This window comes from Pteropus vampyrus, unplaced genomic scaffold, assembly GCF_000151845.1.
Source record: "Pteropus vampyrus isolate Shadow unplaced genomic scaffold, Pvam_2.0 Scaffold50, whole genome shotgun sequence".
NCBI lineage: Eukaryota > Metazoa > Chordata > Mammalia > Chiroptera > Pteropodidae > Pteropus > Pteropus vampyrus.
Window position 1 is genome coordinate 563,126 of NW_011888831.1, and position 16,334 is coordinate 579,459.

Genomic DNA, 16,334 nt, shown 5'->3' on the forward strand with positions numbered 1-16,334 from the left:
GAGAAAGGGGCCTGTTTGTGGAAGCCCCTCCTCTGACACTGCCCCTTTTCCTCTGGCATCCTTTGTACCACTGCCCTCTCCCCTTCCCTCCTCACACAGCTCCTTCCCTGCAGGATTTTGTGTTGCTGAAAGAGCGGACCCTGGATGAGGCCCCCCGGCCTCCTAAGAAGGCCATGGACTATTCATCGTCCAGTGAGGAGGTGGAGAGCAGTGAGGATGATGAGGAGGAAAGCAATGGCGAACCATCAGAGGGGAGCAGAGATGCCCCTGGGGCCCGGTATGGGGGCGACCTAGGGGTGGGGACGCTACCACATCAGAGGCACCCAGAAAGAAGGGTTGCAGGTGTGGGAGAGGGCTCTGGAGTGAGTGTGAGGGAAAGTGGTTCCTCTTTTCCCAGAGGAGGGAATCCTGGCTGTCATGCTGGTCAGTTCTTCTTCCCGTTCTCTAAAGAATGGAGTATAGGAGCTGATGTTCTTCTCTCTCCCACTGTCTTTTTAGTAGAGGTTGGGCCTCCTCAGGTGCCTGTCTTCAGCCAGCCTTCCCCAGATGCCAGGCATGGGTCACCCAGAAGTGAGGCAAAGGCTGCTTGTTGAGGGCTGAATGCATCATTTTAAATAGAGACTGAAGCTGAAAGCACTAGGCCTGCTCTCACCTGCTTCTGTGGCATTTGGGTGACAGGCAGGGCCTGGAGGGCCTCATGACCTTTCTCTCTCCCATAGCAGTGATGGGGACACAGACAGCGTCAGCACCATGGTAGTCCATGATGTAGAAGAGATAGGCGGGACCCAGACCCCCTACGGGGGTGGCACCATGGTGGTCCAGCGTGTGAGTAGGCACCCCGTTTTTCCCAGTGCCTGCTGTATACCCTCCTTGGCCCCAGCACTGACCTTCTTATTCCTTTAGACTCCTGAAGAGGAGCGATGCGTGCTCCATTCTGATAGCAACGGTTACACAAACCTGCCAGATGTGGTCCAACCCAGCCACTCTCCCACTGAGAGTAGCAAAGGTCAAAGCCCCCCCTCAAAGGATGGAGGCAGCGATGTAAGTAGGTGCAGGCAGGTCCACAGGGTGAGGAAAGAGCACTGGCAGTGGGTGGGAGATTCCAGGGGTGCTCAGGCACTGCGGTGGTTGGGCAGAGTGCCTGAGAGCTAGTTGGCCAGAGTTCCGGGGGAACCTGGGTCCTGGGAACAATAGCAGGGAAAGGGCCATGGGCTGGGGTCTCATGTGCTTGTCTACCACTCTTACCCTCATAGTACCAGTCTCGTGGGCTGGTAAAGGCCCCTGGCAAGAGCTCGTTCACGATGTTTGTGGACCTAGGGATCTACCAGCCCGGAGGCAGTGGGGACACCATCCCCATCACAGGTGAGGATGGGAGTACAGGTCTGCCATGAGGCCTGGAGAGGGGCACAGGTGAACATCTGATGACACAGCTTTGCAAAGCAGTCACAGTCTTCCCTTTAACCTGAGCACCTGCCCTGGCACAGAGGCAGCAAGGGCTTCGGAGGCTGCTTTGACCCAAGAGGAAAAATGCTCAGAGCAGCCAAGGACATTGCCAGGCTTTTTGTTTCAAGTCCTCCATGCATCTCCTTTGTTCTCCAGTGTTTCTCTTTCCTTCTGAGTATTTGGAGGAGCCAAGGACAAGTGTAAGGGTGGGGTAAGAAGAGACGTGTAAGGGAGCAGCAGTCCACCTCCTCTCCCCTCTCTCCCTGGCAGCCCTTGTGGGTGGAGAGGGCGGTCGCCTCGATCAGCTACAGTATGACGTGCGGAAAGGCTCTGTGGTCAACGTGAACCCCACCAACACCCGGGCCCACAGTGAAACCCCCGAGATTCGGAAGTACAAGAAGCGATTCAATTCCGAGATCCTTTGTGCAGCCCTTTGGGGTAAGCCAGGGCCAGGAAGGAAAAGAGGGGTCTGGTGTGCCCCTGTGCTCCTGGTCAGGCGAGGGCCTGGCTCTGCCTCTGATCTGCCCAAGGGGTCCTATTGCAGGTGTCAATCTGCTGGTGGGCACGGAGAACGGGCTGATGTTGCTGGACCGCAGTGGGCAGGGCAAGGTATACGGACTCATCGGGCGGCGGCGTTTCCAGCAAATGGATGTGCTGGAAGGACTCAACTTGCTCATCACCATCTCAGGTGTGTGCGTGGAGTCTGGGGACAGGGTACAGGGCTGGGAGGAGGTGGCTCAGCTCCTCAGCTCTCTTTCACCATCTTCAGCCTGGGAGGAGGGCAACCTTGGTCCAGGAGCCAGAAGGTGGGGCAACACTTTCTCACTCCTTGTGGTATGCAGAAAAGGATGGCGGGGAGGCAGAACTGGACCTCCAATAAGGGAGTTGTGTGTGTATGTGTATGTGTGTGTATCCTTGCCCTGCAGGGAAAAGGAATAAACTGCGGGTGTATTACCTGTCCTGGCTCCGGAACAAGATTCTGCACAATGACCCAGAAGTGGAGAAGAAACAGGGCTGGACTACTGTGGGGGACATGGAGGGCTGCGGGCACTACCGTGTTGGTGAGGAAGTCACAACAGAGTGGCCAGGGCGCATTTGTTTATGAGAGGAGAGAAACGAGGGCCTGGGCTTAATGTCCTTAAAGCCAGAGACCTGAGGTTGGGATATAGTGACAGACCTGTGGGAGGGGGCCAGCAACCTAAGAAGGGAAGTCCCAGCATCCCTCTCCTTTCCTGCCCCCAGTGAAATATGAACGCATTAAGTTCCTGGTCATTGCCCTGAAGAACTCCGTGGAGGTGTATGCCTGGGCCCCCAAACCCTACCACAAATTTATGGCCTTCAAGGTAATCCCAGCCTAACCCCCTAGCACCGTTCCAAGGTCTGACTCCTCCACCTGTGTTCCCTGAGCCCTTCTTTCCTCCACAGTCCTTCGCTGACCTGCCTCACCGTCCTCTGCTGGTTGACCTGACAGTAGAGGAGGGACAGCGGCTCAAGGTCATCTATGGTTCCAGTGCCGGCTTCCATGCTGTGGATGTGGACTCAGGGAACAGCTATGACATCTATATCCCTGTGCACGTAAGCTTGGCAAGGCTGTGGGCTGAGAGGGACCACCAGTCTGGGCCCCACATGCAGGGACTCCAATCTACCCTCTCTCCTCCCCAGATCCAGAGCCAGATCACACCCCACGCCATCATCTTCCTCCCCAACACTGACGGCATGGAGATGCTGCTATGCTATGAAGATGAGGGTGTCTACGTTAACACGTATGGGCGGATCATTAAAGATGTAGTGCTTCAGTGGGGGGAGATGCCCACCTCTGTGGGTAAGTGAGGTGCCTGCCCCCAAGCTGCGGGTCATGGAGCTTGCCAGGGTATGGGGCTGAGCTGCAGCCCAGTCACTGCCTGTCAATTCCCTTCTCCATAGCCTACATCTGCTCCAACCAGATAATGGGCTGGGGTGAGAAAGCCATTGAGATCCGCTCTGTGGAGACGGGCCACCTAGACGGGGTCTTCATGCACAAACGAGCTCAGAGGCTCAAGTTCCTGTGTGAACGGAATGACAAGGTGGGAGCCCCTTGCCCCCTGGAAAATGCCCAGGCCCCTGCACTGGGCTGGCTTCTGTACCCTAAGTCGCTGCCAAGGAGAGGATGATTGTGGAATCTCCCTGAAAGGGGGCCTTAGGGGAACACAACATGCAGTCACAGCCTCCCCTTCCCTCATCTTCAGTTTCTGAGAATTCTCCGGATTCCTTCACCCTAGAGGTCGACCAGCTACCCTCTTCCCCAAGCATTTCTGCCCTTCAGAGGGGTGGGGTGCTCTGAGAAACTAAACTCTGCAGTTTCTCCCTCTCTCTCTCAATTAATTGAACTGCCCTCCACACCCCCCATCCCTTGGTAACTTCTTCCCCTTCCTTACTCAGGTGTTCTTTGCCTCAGTCCGCTCTGGGGGCAGCAGCCAAGTTTACTTCATGACTCTGAACCGTAACTGCATCATGAATTGGTGATGGGCCCTGGGTGGGGCTATCCCACATGGACCCAGCTCTCGCCCCACAGCCAGACTTCCCAGGCTGCCCTTCTTTCCCCTTCCTGGGCTTTGCTTTTACTGGTTTGATTCACTGGAGCCTGCTGGGAACGTGACCTCTAACCCCTGATGCTTTCGTGATCACGTGACCATCCTTTTCCCTAACATGTTCTCTCCCCAAAACTGTGCCTGTCCCAACTTCTGGGGAGAGGCACAGCTTCCCCTTACCAGGAATTGAGTGGGCCTGGCTCCCCCTTTTCTCCACTTAAGAGGAGAGTGCTTGGGGCTTGGACCCCATCCCCGCTGCTGCTGACTGGGCAGGGCCCTGGGCCCCTTTATTTGCACGTCAGGGGAGCCGGCTCCCCCCTTGAATGTACCAGACCCTGGGGGGGGTCACTGGGCCCTAGGTTTTAAGGGGGTCACAAGCCACTCCAGGGGCAGGGACCATTTCCTCATTTTCTGAAAGCACTTTAATGATTCCCCTCCCCCCAAACCCCAGGGACTGGAGGGGGGACCCCGCCAGCCAAAACGTTTCTCCCTTTTCAACCTCCATCTCTTCTAGCCTCTGCCCTTCCTTGGTGGAGGGTGGGAGCAGGGAGCTCTCACCCTCCACACCCCCTTGCTTGCATCTGTATATAGTGTGAGCAGCAAGTAGCCCTGTCCCCTCCTCCCTCCGCCCCCTTCCACCCCCTCCTCAATGTAGTGGCCTTGGATATCCCATTTGTTAATAAAGACAATTCAACCAGCTCCCACCATTTCAGGCCCTATTTTATTCTCTTGTTTTTTCTTACAATCTTGGATACTAACCAAAGCAAGCCAGCAGAATAGGGATGAAGGGGGATGGGGGGCTGGGATCTGCAATTGGTGAGTCTGGGGGGTGGGGTGGGCAGTGCTGGGCCAAGAAAACCTAGAAGAAATGACTGAAGGAGGGCCAGGGCACTCTTAGCCTTAAACCTGTGGGGGATTGTGGGGGACCTGTTCTGAGGGCATTTTGTTCCTGCAAAGGGGTTTCTCCTGTGTGGCTCTCAAAGACAGCTTAGACACTCACAGGGCTAGAGGGTCCCATGGGGCTGGTGCCTGAGCAAAACTGAGAGGTCAGCAATGCTGAATAGAGGATGGTCCTTGCTTTCTAGAGGATTGGCACCCAAGAGCCTGCCTGAACTGTCTGCCCTCTTTCTGACCCCTCTATGGTGACCAGGACTACATACTTGTGCACACACAACATGTGTTTACAAAATAACTGCTTTGTTAGTAGCAGTGGGGAAGAACCATAATATAGCAGTGGCAGCAACTCATTTTTCAAAATCTACTCGTGGAGTTGGGTGGGAAAGTCGAAGTCAGTGCTGTGACCGGCTTAAGTCTACATACACGATGGGTAGGGCAGTTCTGGCACTTGGTTGAAGTAACCCCCGAGGAAGATGAGGCTGGAGCCTACACTGAAGAGCACCAGAGCAGCCCAGAAGCAGATGTTGTCAAGGGCCTTCCCCATGCGCACCCAGTTGGACAGCTCCTGGGGAAGGGGCAGGCACAACCTGAGTCTGTAAAGGCTGCAGGAACCTGGGGCACCCCACCTGCCTCTGACTCTTGTCCCACCTCGTTGGTGGCCTCCTGGTCTCTAGTGCTCTCGGCCACGAAGTTCACGGCGTCCACACAGCTGCGGACCTCAGGGGCGGCAGCGCCCAAGCTCTGGCAGAGGGCAGCTGTGGGGAGAAAACCCTGATATGGGTTATTAGGAGCCCACCGGCTGCAGGCGCCCCCATTCACCCACCCAGGTCACTCTGCTCACCGGTCCATGTTCCGTGCCGGTGCCTCTGGCCCTCAAACACAAGCTCGCTCCGTGGCTTTTTCAGTATCAGCTCCTCTGCGCGGAGCAGTATGCCCACGGACGACGCCCGTCTAGGGGGCGAGGCAGCCCGGGGGACCTCGGGGGATTCCACGGTGCCCAGGAGGCGCGGCAGCAGCTCCAACAGGACCTGGAGGCGGGGCCGTGGTGGAGATTAGCTCGAAGCCGCGCCCCCTACCCTGGAACCGCCCACCCCACGCTTACGTGGCGCAGACGCAGGGACTGGGCGTGAGTGGTGGGCGTCCGCAAAGACACGTTGAGCACGATGACGCAATTCATGACAATGAGCGTGGCAACAACCATGACGAAAATGAGGTACCTGAGGAGCCCGAAGTGCGTGACGTCACAGCCTCCCCATGTCCCCGGAACCACAGAGAGCGCCGCTCTCCTCTGACCTCACAAACAACTTTCCGCAGGGGGTGGAGTGAGACTCCTGAGTTGCTCCTTTGAGGGGCCACACGCGTCCCCTGGTTCTTCTCCCCTTTCTATCGCTCATGGCAGCCCTGAAGGGAATCCCCAGCTCCTTGGAAACCCTGCTGTGGGTCTACCACTTCCACAGCTCCACGGAGGTGAGGCAACGCCAGTGGCCCCTGCCCCAGGATGGCAACCTGAGACCCTCTGGGAAGGTCTGCACCGCCGCCCCCACCGTGACTTCTGTCCTATGAACTCATGGCTCCACTGCCCCTGCTTCTCCTCCAGGTGGCCCTCCAGCCTCCCCTTCTATCTTCCCTGGAACTAGCTGTGGCCGCAGCCCATGAGTATCTGAAGCAGAGATTCAGAGAGCTGAAGTCCCTGGAGCCGCTGGAGCCGAAGAATACGCCCGCTCCGAAGCCCACCCTGGGGCTGGTGCTAAGAAAAGCTGTGGCAAGCTTCGTGAACTTCGGCGCCACCTTAGAGGTGGAGCGCTAGAGGACTGATGAGAGGGGGGACAAGGGATCGGGACCTCTGTATCCTAACTCCTATACCCACACTGCAGATCTCAGCCCTATGGCTGCGGCAGTCGGTGGGCCGACTAGATGGCGACGACGGCAGCCCGGGACCAGACTCCGGTGATCCGGGTGGAGCGCTGGCCCAGGTAGCCTAGGCTGTGGGGCAGGGTGCTCGGCAAGCGAAGGTTACTGCGGGCGCGAGCGCCCGGCTTCTGCTCCAGGGGGCGAGGCTATGCCTGTGTGGACGGGGTCTACAGAGGTCTGCCTCATTTCTGCAGCAGTGGCGACTCCATCTGGGCTTCGGAACCTCCGGGGAACCGGTGAGTTCGGGATGGGGGTGAGCTGGGGGCCAGAGGCCGCGCGGCTGGGGAGGCACTGAGCCAGCCCGTCCCCAACAGAGATACTCAGGAGACCTCAAGGTGGCGTCCAGCAGCAGCGCTGAGGACGGGGATCCAGAGACTCCATCGCAGTCCCAGCCCCACTTCGCGTTCAAATAAAGCCCAGGCCGGGATGAGACAGCTTAAGCTGCTCCCGGAGTTTTTTGGTGTTGGCCCCGCCCTCCCCCGCCTCGTCCCTCTTAGCTCCGCCCCATGCCAGTCTGGCTCCGCCCCTCGCGTTGGCCAAGACCATATATGGGCACGGCCGAGACCCGCTGTGCCCTCACCTGCCCAGCAATGGCACGCTCAGAGACGTCTCTGGGATTTTCTGGGCAATTAGGAACAAGAAGACGGTCTGGGCGAGCAGGACGTTGATGGAGACGGTGCATTTCTGGCCGCCGGCTGGAGGAGGGCCCAGTGAGAGCAGCCCTCCATCCCCCCCAAAGCGAGCCAGGATTTAGGGTTGGGATGACAACTTACCCTGCGCCGGCAGGAAGTAGGCGAGTAGTACCAGGCCTGAGATGAGCACGCAGGGCACTATAATGTTAATGACGTAGAAGAGTGGCTTCCGGCGAATGATGAGCGTGTAGATGACGTCAATGTCCCTTGGACCATCAGGGGAGCTACCGTTGTGGCGGCGGATCACCCCGGGGCAGAAGTCAATGGCCCACTCGCCATTCTCTGTAGGACGGGTGGCGAGTTCAGCCCGCCCTCAGGGGTGGGGTGCCCTGCTGTGCTCTGTGGCCCCACACTTGACAGCGGGAGCCTGTAACTTTGGGCGGGAGAGAGGAGGCAGCTGTCTGGACCAGGGTAGGTGAGGCAGGTGGTCTGGACTGCTTGGGCATGGGCCGACGGCATGAGGACAATTCGGGCGGAAAAGGACATTCTTGGTGAGGGTACAGAATGACCACGAGGAAGTAGGACTAGTCTGACAATCGAGAATGATTTCAGGAAAGGGGCAAGTTAAAGTACGCTTGCCAAAGTTAATTCCCTGTACTGATGGTCTGGGGCAACCCCATTCAAGTCTCCTCCCTGGACCCTCGTCTAGAAGCGGATTTTCGGAACAGGAGGCGACCTCACCAGTATAAGCCTCAGTGTCGATATGTATCTTGCTGAAGGTCTCTCCGTCATCATCCACAGCAAAGACAAACTCCACCTCTTCAGCATTGTACGTCTGAGAGCTGCGGAGGAGCCAGGGCCGGGGGCCCAACCCCAGAAGATCGAACCCAAGCCCTTGCCTTAGGCCCTGCCCTCGAAGGTGGGATCTGGCGGGATAATAACGCTCCACCCCATTACCCAGACCACGCTTGTTGCCACCCCTACTTCTAACTCGCTGGAGTGGGCCCACCCATCCCAGTGTCTGGCTCCGCCTCCAGGTTAGAGTTCTCCATATGGCTCCGCCCCCTGCTCCCGTAACCCCATAATCGTCCTGGCCTCTAAGTAATTTCCCACCGGAAAACGAGCGAGCAGTTCTGCCAGTCGAAGGGGAAGTAGGTGACCTCCACGGCGCAGGTGCTGCGGTAGATGGCCGGGGGCAACCAACTCACGTAGCCGCCTTGGGAGACCAGCACGTTGCAGTCGTAGGCCACGCCGAACTGGCCGTCAATACTGTAGGCTCCCGGAAACCCAGCGTTTGCGGAAGTCCGTGGCTCCTCGCCCTCAAGCAACACCCTGTCCCAACCAGGTCCAGCCCAGTTTCCCTCCTACCCGCCCCCTCAGGACTCGGGTTCCTTCCAGCCTGGCTTCTACCCGGTCCTCACTTGTTTTCCAGCACAATCTCTGGTAGCCATACGAGTTCTGAAGGGACCCGCAGGGTTTCAACACCCCCAAAGTCTTCCTTGCTGTAGTTCAGTCGGTAATCACGCCAATCCTAAAGGGTGAGAGTGGAAGGACATGTGCCCTGCATCTCCCAACTACTGTACGTTAGGAGTTTGGAAGAAAGGGGGCCCCTCTCTAGGGAGGGAACAAGACCTAACACTGTTCCCCAGAGTTGACTCACGATTCCAATCCAGACGCTGCTGGTGAGAGTCTCCTCTTTTTCGTTCTGCAGATGGGCGATTAGGATGATTGAAATGGTTTTCCAGGGCCAGAAGTGAACTTTAGGACAGAGTTCAGCTGCTGGGGCCAGAAATGGAATCTTAAGCTCAGAGATGGTGGTTAGGGTGGAGATGGGGTATCTTACCAGTGAGATGAGGTTGGTTAGGGTGACCTTGAGGGTAATGGTAACAGTGTCCTCAGGCCCCCTCACTGGCCGACGTTCTGGGTCATAGTTGTCGAAGAGATGATGATAAAGACGTAACTCCTCATTCGTCCCCTCACCTCTCCCTGGGGATGGGGTCAAACAATGGAGTTTACTAGTGATGAAGATGCTATAGGAGGCCTCTCCTCTCTGCTTCTTCTGAGTCTGTGCAGGGCTCTGCTTCTCTGTATATCTGTCTCTGAGACTATTATTCCATGTGTGCCGAAGCAATGATATTGCACCTAGTCTCTGTCTTTGTCCTGTCCCTTTATGATAATATCTCCATGTGTATGTCTGACCACCTCCCCTGACCCCTGTCCATACCGAGGAGCTGCAAGAGGACCAGGGCGCTGAGCAGAGCCCTAGCCATCCTGCTGTCTGGTCTTCAGGGTTATTCTGAGCTTTGGCAGGCTTGGAGTGGGCCAGGCCAGGGTACTTGAGTGAGGGGAAGAAGGGTGTTAGTTCCGGGCTGGGTTAGGAGACTGTCACCTAATCCTTTTACCACCCCTGCTGCAGCCAGGGACATCTTGGCTGCTTCCAGAGGCAGCTGCCCCATCCTGTGTTCCCTGCCCCCACCCCATTCCAGCATCCTTTGCCTGGTCTTTGGCCAGCTCCCCAGCCACAGGCCTGATCCTCTCGTGACTGGAGCAGGCTCAACTCAGGTGAACAGGTCCTTTAAGAGCACCTGGAACCACAAGCCTGTAGCAGGGGATGGGGGGCCCCGTTTTGACATGCGCTGGTGTCCTTTGAGTAAGCTTCCCTATGCAGGTCACACCTCTTGCCTCTCATACTCATCCATGTGGAACACACACTACCACCACCCTAAGCCCAGCCAAGGTCACACTGATGAATTTTCTATTGGCAGTTTGGCAAAAAGCAAAGTTTCTGTAAAGACCTGGTAATGAGACAGGCAGTCACAGGGAATTAGTCTGCAGTAACAGACTCCATCTGGCAAAGGAGCTACTGCATTACAGGCCCCACCTACTCCCATAACCTATCCCCATGTCTGCCTACTCCCAGCCCCCCTGAGTGGGCACTTGCCAGACAGGCCAGTTTCTCCTTGTCTCTCCCTGCTGCCACCTTGTGGCCACATGTGATAGTACTGCCTTCCCCACCCAAAACACATACATGCCTTAATTGATCCTTTCAGTACTCCTTAAAGTTTCCCTAGACCACCCTAATCAATCACCTGAGATGCTAATTTAAAATTCAGGTTCCTAGGCTCAATCCCTAAAGAATCCCAGTTTAGGAAGATAGCAGAAATGGTGTTCTGGGAATCTGTTTTTAAGAAGGTATCCGTGTTTCCATATGTGTGGGAGGTACTGCTGAACTAGGCACTTTTTATGCCTTACACATTGCTTCCTCATGCCAGTCCAGCAAAGCAGTTACCATTGTCCTGAATGTACAAAAGAGGTCTCTAAGGTCAGGTACAAGGTCATACAAATAGATTAGCAATAATGCATAAGACTTATTAATCAGCTTTGTTAATCATGTATACCTGTGTTCATTTTACATTTCACTTTTATGGCCATTTTGGGGTCTCTTTCCTGTACCTGTGAGGTCCCTCATAATTGCCACCATATGGCCATTTTGGTGTCTCTTTCCTGTACCTGTGAGGTCCCTCATAATTGCCACAGCGAGAATACTAAAGACCAGAAGGTCCATGCATCTTGTCCATTTCCCACACATCCTTGAAGCCTCTGCTTCCACTGCCAATTGCTTTATCATTCCATGTTTCCCATTTTAGACACAGAAAAAATCTGTTTGGCCCAACTCACCTCCTTGCATGTGGCTGATACATGTATTGACTTTAAAACCTGTGCTGCTGCTTATTCCACAGCCTCTGGGTCACGGCTTGGGCCAATAGTTGTTGTGATAAATACAGATGTTTATTCAGACATTAATGGGCACCTGCAAGGTTCCCTGCACGGGCCAGATGTTATTATAGAGATGAGTAAGACATGGTCTTGAGGAGAAAGGAGAGAACTATAAGCAAACAGTGACATCAGAACTGTCAAAAGGGTAAAAAAACAAGAGCTATGAAGCTGTAGGTAGCGTCTTTGTGTTACAAGAATGAGATCCACAAGGCAGATTTCCTGTCGGCATACACGTGGACTGAGACAAACTGAACCAGTGTCAGAGGCCAAAGCAGCTCTGGAGACCAGCCACTCCCACCTCTCCTGCCTCTGCTCTGTTTTCTGTGCTCCTCTCACTCCTGATCAGCCTGCCTTTTCTCTTGACTTTATGTGTCCTCTTTATACTGTGTGGTTTCTGCATCATTTCACCATGGTCTTGACCCCAATTTGACCACTTGTCTTCTCTATGTAGATGAGCCAATTCAACCTTTGCTGTCATCATTATCTATCTGATGCCATGAGGCTATGGGTTCAGGCCTGGAACAGTCATGGCCTAAGACAGCCCCATTTACCAAGGGTGGTAGGTGTGGCTACATGTCCAGAGCCTTCCACCCCTTACTAACCAAACCTACTGCCTATACATTTCATTCTCAAAATACCCTGTCATCATCCTATTCTTATTGCTACAATGGATAATGCACTATATTCTTCCCAGCAGGATTGACACTTGATGTCTTCCAAAAATAATTGTGGCAGGGGCCCTTCAAAACAGCTCTCAACATCAGAGTTCAGCATCCACAGGTTTATGTACAGTCTCCTTTAGATGTGATTTCCATCCATTCTCCAGATATGAGCTAAATCTTCAATTTAATCACCATTATTACATCATGTATAAACAATACTCCTCTCTCTCTTTCTCTATCACACACACACACACGCGCACATGCGCGCACACACACACACACACACACACACCACATCATATAAGATACAATGGTAGGGCAAAGCCACATTTGGACCAACAACCTGCATGTGGGAGAGTAGTTTGGGGTGGAGAGAGAGTACGTAGAAATCCTTGTCCTTTGATGCCCAAGCTCATGTGTTGCAGCTTGAATCATTGGCCCAGCATGTGTCACATTCTAAAGCAGAGCACCTTTCTGTAGGGTCCCCAACTGGGACTATAACTCATGGGTGAAGGTTTTCCTCACATCAGTGAACCCCACAGATATCTCTTGCAAAGTCAGCACATCAGCAACCTTCCCCCTTCCCAGCCTTCCCCGTCCCCCACCCCCATTCTTGCCCCTTCCACAGTCTATGCTACTGGCACAGAGCTGAGCCATCAGTTTGTTTTGTCTTGTTTTGTTTTTCTGTTTGCTCAGGATGACGATTACCTGAGAGACTGAGACTTTCTGCCAAGTTTGTGGAATCAGGCACCTAAGTTAGGCCTGGGTTTTGTATTTTTATAATGAAAATTTCACAGAACCTCAGTGGTCTGCCTGACAATTTTGTTTCTGGAGATGCCTTGACTTCTAAGCTAGACCCAAAGATCTTAGCTCAACAGGAAGCCACTCCCTTTATCTACTGCTTCTTGGCTGGTAACTCAGAACAGCTGCAGCTGTCCCAGAGGCCAGGCCTGCCAAGCGTCTGAAGCGTCTGTTTCTTAGTCATCAGTGTCCTCACGATGAAAATATCCCCCAGCTCCTCTGATGAGAGCCCTCTTTTTCTTTGTGAATGGGGAGAGTGAATTGGCTGAGGGCAGGGAGGGGCAGCAGACAAAGATTTCTAGACTGTCTCCCTCACTAGAACTTAAGCTCTCTGATCACTAAGACCTTGCTGGTTTACTGTGTTCAAGGCATATAGCACAAACCTTAACACATGATGGGCACTCAATAATTTACTGAACAAATGGATAAGTGAAAGAATGAGTGTCTTACCTTCCTAGCACCCTCCCTGTTACTGAGAACTGTTCTCCAACCATTTGACTCCAGAGAATCCACCAGGTACTCAGAGACCCGCCACCTCTGGCCAGAGTTGATAGGTCCAGAAGAGAACACCTGACCCAAGCCTGGTCAAAAAAGCCCTTCCTTGGGAATTTTGTCAAGTGGGTACTGAGGAAGTCTGGTCTCTCTCTGCTGTAGGAGCCACAAGATACAAAATTTAGATTCATATTCATTCCTCATCTTTTACATGGTTGAGAGAGAATGCAACTGATAGACAAAGACAAAAAGAGGCAAGAAAAGGCCTCCATCATCCCAGCGCCTGGTCCCAAAACTCCACTGGCCCAGTTGTACTTGTTTCCTCCTGCAGACTGCTTGTCCAATACTTCCTTTGAATGAGGTACCTCAGCATCTCTCCAATAGAGCCCCCTTTTCTTGGCTTAAAGATATTAGGATTAAAAAAATAATAAACTAGTATAAAGAAAACAAAAATGCCTCATAACACAATACCCAGAAAAACTCTGTGACAATAAAGTAATACATGTCATCACTAGAACAATTGAAGAATACAGAAAGACATAAAATCAAAAGCTTCCCTGTGTCTACGGCCATGCCACCCTGAACGTGCCCGATCTTGTCTGATCTCAGAAGCTAAGCAGGGTCAGGCCTGATTAGTACTTGGATGGGAGACCACCTAGGAAGACTAGGTACTATAGGCATAAAAAATAAGAGATTGTAATTGACAAGGTCCTTGCAATCTGTGAGGTCAACCAAGGGTTGCCTTGCCTAAAAAAAAAAAAAAAAAAGGCTTTCCTGTTTCTCCAGTCCCTCTTGCAAAGGTTAACAGCTTTGGTTAAATGTAAATCTTTCTAAACCCAAGCCCAGCATACCTAGGTTTATATATATTATACATATGTATACACACACATATATATACATATATATATTTGTATCCAAATATATATGGATACAAAAAGCATCACACTATGTTTACTATTCTGCAACTTTTTGTAGAGATTGGCCATATCAGTACCTATAAGTCTTCCTCATTCTTTTAAACTGCTGTAGTGTTCCACTGTGTGAATGTACTATAGATAATTTATCCGGTTCACAATGGATAGACATTTAAAGTGCTAACCATTTTGGGTTTTGCAATGATATACTATGCAACAGCAAACATATTTATGCATTTATCTTTAGTATACTTTTGCAAATACATTTTTAGGGTTAATTCCTAGCCGTGGAATTGTTGGGGCAAAGAGTTCATACTTTTTTTTTAACTTCTGATGGCTTTTGCCACATTGTTCTCCAAAAAGCATGCACCCATTTACATTCACACAAACAGTATGAGAATGCCTGAGTCCTCATACCCTCCTCAGTAGGGAATATTATCAAACTTTAAAATTTTTGCCAAACCAATAGGTGAAAATTGCTATCTTTTTGTTTTGTGATCTACATGTCTTGCTGAAGGAGGTTGAGTTTTTTTTTGTTTGTTTGTTTGTTTTAACATATACTGGCCATCTATATGGATCTCTTTTTTCTGAAAATTGCCTGTTCATATCAATGGAACAAAATAATATTTATTCCAAGATACGAGAATTTGCAATACGATGAAGATAAAATAGTACATTAATGTAGAAAATAAGGCTTAGTCAAATAAAGACCTTTGAGACAACTGGAAAACCAAACATCAAAATAACCAAGAAACCCTCATATCTTCAAAACCCAAATCTGGAGATGTAGCAAATGTAAAAGCGCTGCTGTGAAACTGTGAGAAATCCCTGGGCAGAGAGACTGTGGTGGGTCCCAGTTTGGGGGCGGGGGGATGGGAGGTCAGAGTGGAAGGCTGATTGGCTCTGCTGAAGAGAGATGAAAATGGTAAAGAGTCATAATAAATAACTTCTAAAAGATAGAGGCAGAAATGAGAAAGAGAGAGAGCGCGCAAGCAAGAGCAGGAGGGAGAAGGAAGGGGAGGGATGCAGCTCAGGGACCCCCTTGATCCAGAGCAGAGCCAGGAAGTCCCCCAGACCCCAGGCAAAGTAAGTGTTCACCTTCCCCAGGTGGCAATCTTCTTACCAACTTAGGTTAAGAAGAAAAAGTCCTTGGCACTTACTCATATAGGAAAGAAAGTTTATACTGGTCATCTGTTAAAGATTTCGAATCAACTTCTCACTTGTACAGAGACCGACAAGAAAATGAATCAAGAAGGGAAGTCTCTATATTAATGTCTAAAGAATGGACAGTACATTCATGGGAAGTTTCTAGGACACCGTGGGCTTGGCTTCAGAGAGTTGAGAAGATGGTGGAAGAGAAGGTGACAGGACTGTAGATGCCCCTGCAAGGATTCTGCTGATTCTAAAAGTGCAGGAGAAAATGATTCAGAGTCAGAGGAAAACTGCTAAATACTTGCTGTGTCTAAATAGCTCCAATGAGGTTGGGAATCCTTAAACAAAAAGGATGCAAGAAGCAATTATAAAATGATGCCTGTTAAATCCAGTGGTTCATACTCCTAAACTGTAATTGATTTTTAATACTCTTAGTATTAATATTTATTGCATATTTTAAAGTTACTAAGAGAGTAAATCTTAAAAGTTCTCATCACGAGAAAAAAATTTCCTGTAACTGTATGGTGACAAATTATTGTGGTGATCATTTAGCAGTATATACAAATATCAAAGCATTTGTTGTACACTTGAAACTAATATGTTGTATGTCAATTATATCTCAATTTAAAAAAGAAAATAAAAATTTAAAATACTTAGAATTTACACTGTTAATAGTAAAAGTAAGTGGAACTCAATTTTTTTAAAAAAGTAAGTGAGAGTGTAAAATGGACAACCACTTTGGAAAATTGGTAGTTTCTTACAAAGTTAAACAGGCATTTCCCCTTGACCCAGGAATTCCATTCTTAGGTATTTATCAGAGAAAGGAAAACATATGTCCCCAAAAGATTTGCATACAGACCAGATCAATGGTTGCTTGATTGGGAGGACTGACCAGAAACGGGCAGAAGGAAATTGATGAAAATGTTCTCTGTCTTGATAGGGGTGGTGATTACATGGTTGGACACATTTGTCAAAACTCATGGAACTGTACAATTAAGATCTGTGTATTTCTCTCTATATAAATTATTACTCAATTTTTAAAAAGTTATTAGTTAAAAATTAAAATAAGACATTGTTTAAATGCAC

The 16,334-nt window shown here is 51.2% G+C and overlaps 3 protein-coding genes and 1 pseudogene across 17 annotated transcripts in view; 3 read left to right on the forward strand and 1 right to left on the reverse strand.

Annotated features, from left to right (window-relative positions):
- MINK1 (misshapen like kinase 1) overlaps nt 1–4,717 on the forward strand; it is a 50,198-nt gene extending 45,481 nt beyond the window's left edge. For 7 of the 15 annotated variants that reach the window (XM_011359706.2, XM_011359702.2, XM_011359708.2 and 4 more), the window contains 11 exons: nt 114–277; nt 720–825; nt 904–1,041; nt 1,254–1,362; nt 1,714–1,881; nt 1,988–2,131; nt 2,370–2,504; nt 2,686–2,786; nt 2,869–3,265; nt 3,367–3,506; nt 3,862–4,709. In XM_011359706.2, the coding sequence (XP_011358008.1) occupies nt 114–277; nt 720–825; nt 904–1,041; nt 1,254–1,362; nt 1,714–1,881; nt 1,988–2,131; nt 2,370–2,504; nt 2,686–2,786; nt 2,869–3,265; nt 3,367–3,506; nt 3,862–3,945 (1,686 nt within the window). In that variant the 3' untranslated portion in view covers nt 3,946–4,709. Of the gene's footprint in view, nt 1–113; nt 278–719; nt 826–903; nt 1,042–1,253; nt 1,363–1,713; nt 1,882–1,973; nt 2,132–2,369; nt 2,505–2,685; nt 2,787–2,868; nt 3,266–3,366; nt 3,507–3,861 lie in introns of those variants that run through there. The other 8 variants (XM_011359710.2, XM_011359713.2, XM_011359714.2 and 5 more) reach the window with 5 other exon arrangements.
- CHRNE (cholinergic receptor nicotinic epsilon subunit) overlaps nt 4,713–16,334 on the reverse strand; it is a 29,832-nt gene continuing 18,210 nt past the window's right edge. Inside the window, exons 2-12 of the mRNA XM_023530411.1 lie at nt 9,294–9,436; nt 9,111–9,155; nt 8,872–8,981; nt 8,564–8,719; nt 8,192–8,292; nt 7,592–7,792; nt 7,399–7,513; nt 6,010–6,124; nt 5,749–5,935; nt 5,556–5,662; nt 4,713–5,472 (exon numbers count right to left, since the gene is read on the reverse strand). Of these exons, the coding sequence (XP_023386179.1) occupies nt 5,323–5,472; nt 5,556–5,662; nt 5,749–5,935; nt 6,010–6,124; nt 7,399–7,513; nt 7,592–7,792; nt 8,192–8,292; nt 8,564–8,719; nt 8,872–8,981; nt 9,111–9,155; nt 9,294–9,436 (1,430 nt within the window). The 3' untranslated portion in view covers nt 4,713–5,322. The remainder of the gene's footprint in view (nt 5,473–5,555; nt 5,663–5,748; nt 5,936–6,009; nt 6,125–7,398; nt 7,514–7,591; nt 7,793–8,191; nt 8,293–8,563; nt 8,720–8,871; nt 8,982–9,110; nt 9,156–9,293; nt 9,437–16,334) is intronic.
- On the forward strand, nt 6,102–7,335 carry CUNH17orf107 (chromosome unknown C17orf107 homolog). Its single transcript, XM_011359715.2, is given in 3 exon segments — nt 6,102–6,374; nt 6,505–6,702; nt 6,782–7,335. Coding segments are annotated over 3 exon segments (567 nt in total). The 5' UTR covers nt 6,102–6,299; the 3' UTR covers nt 7,076–7,335.
- Nucleotides 13,744–13,862, forward strand: LOC111739464 (annotated as a pseudogene).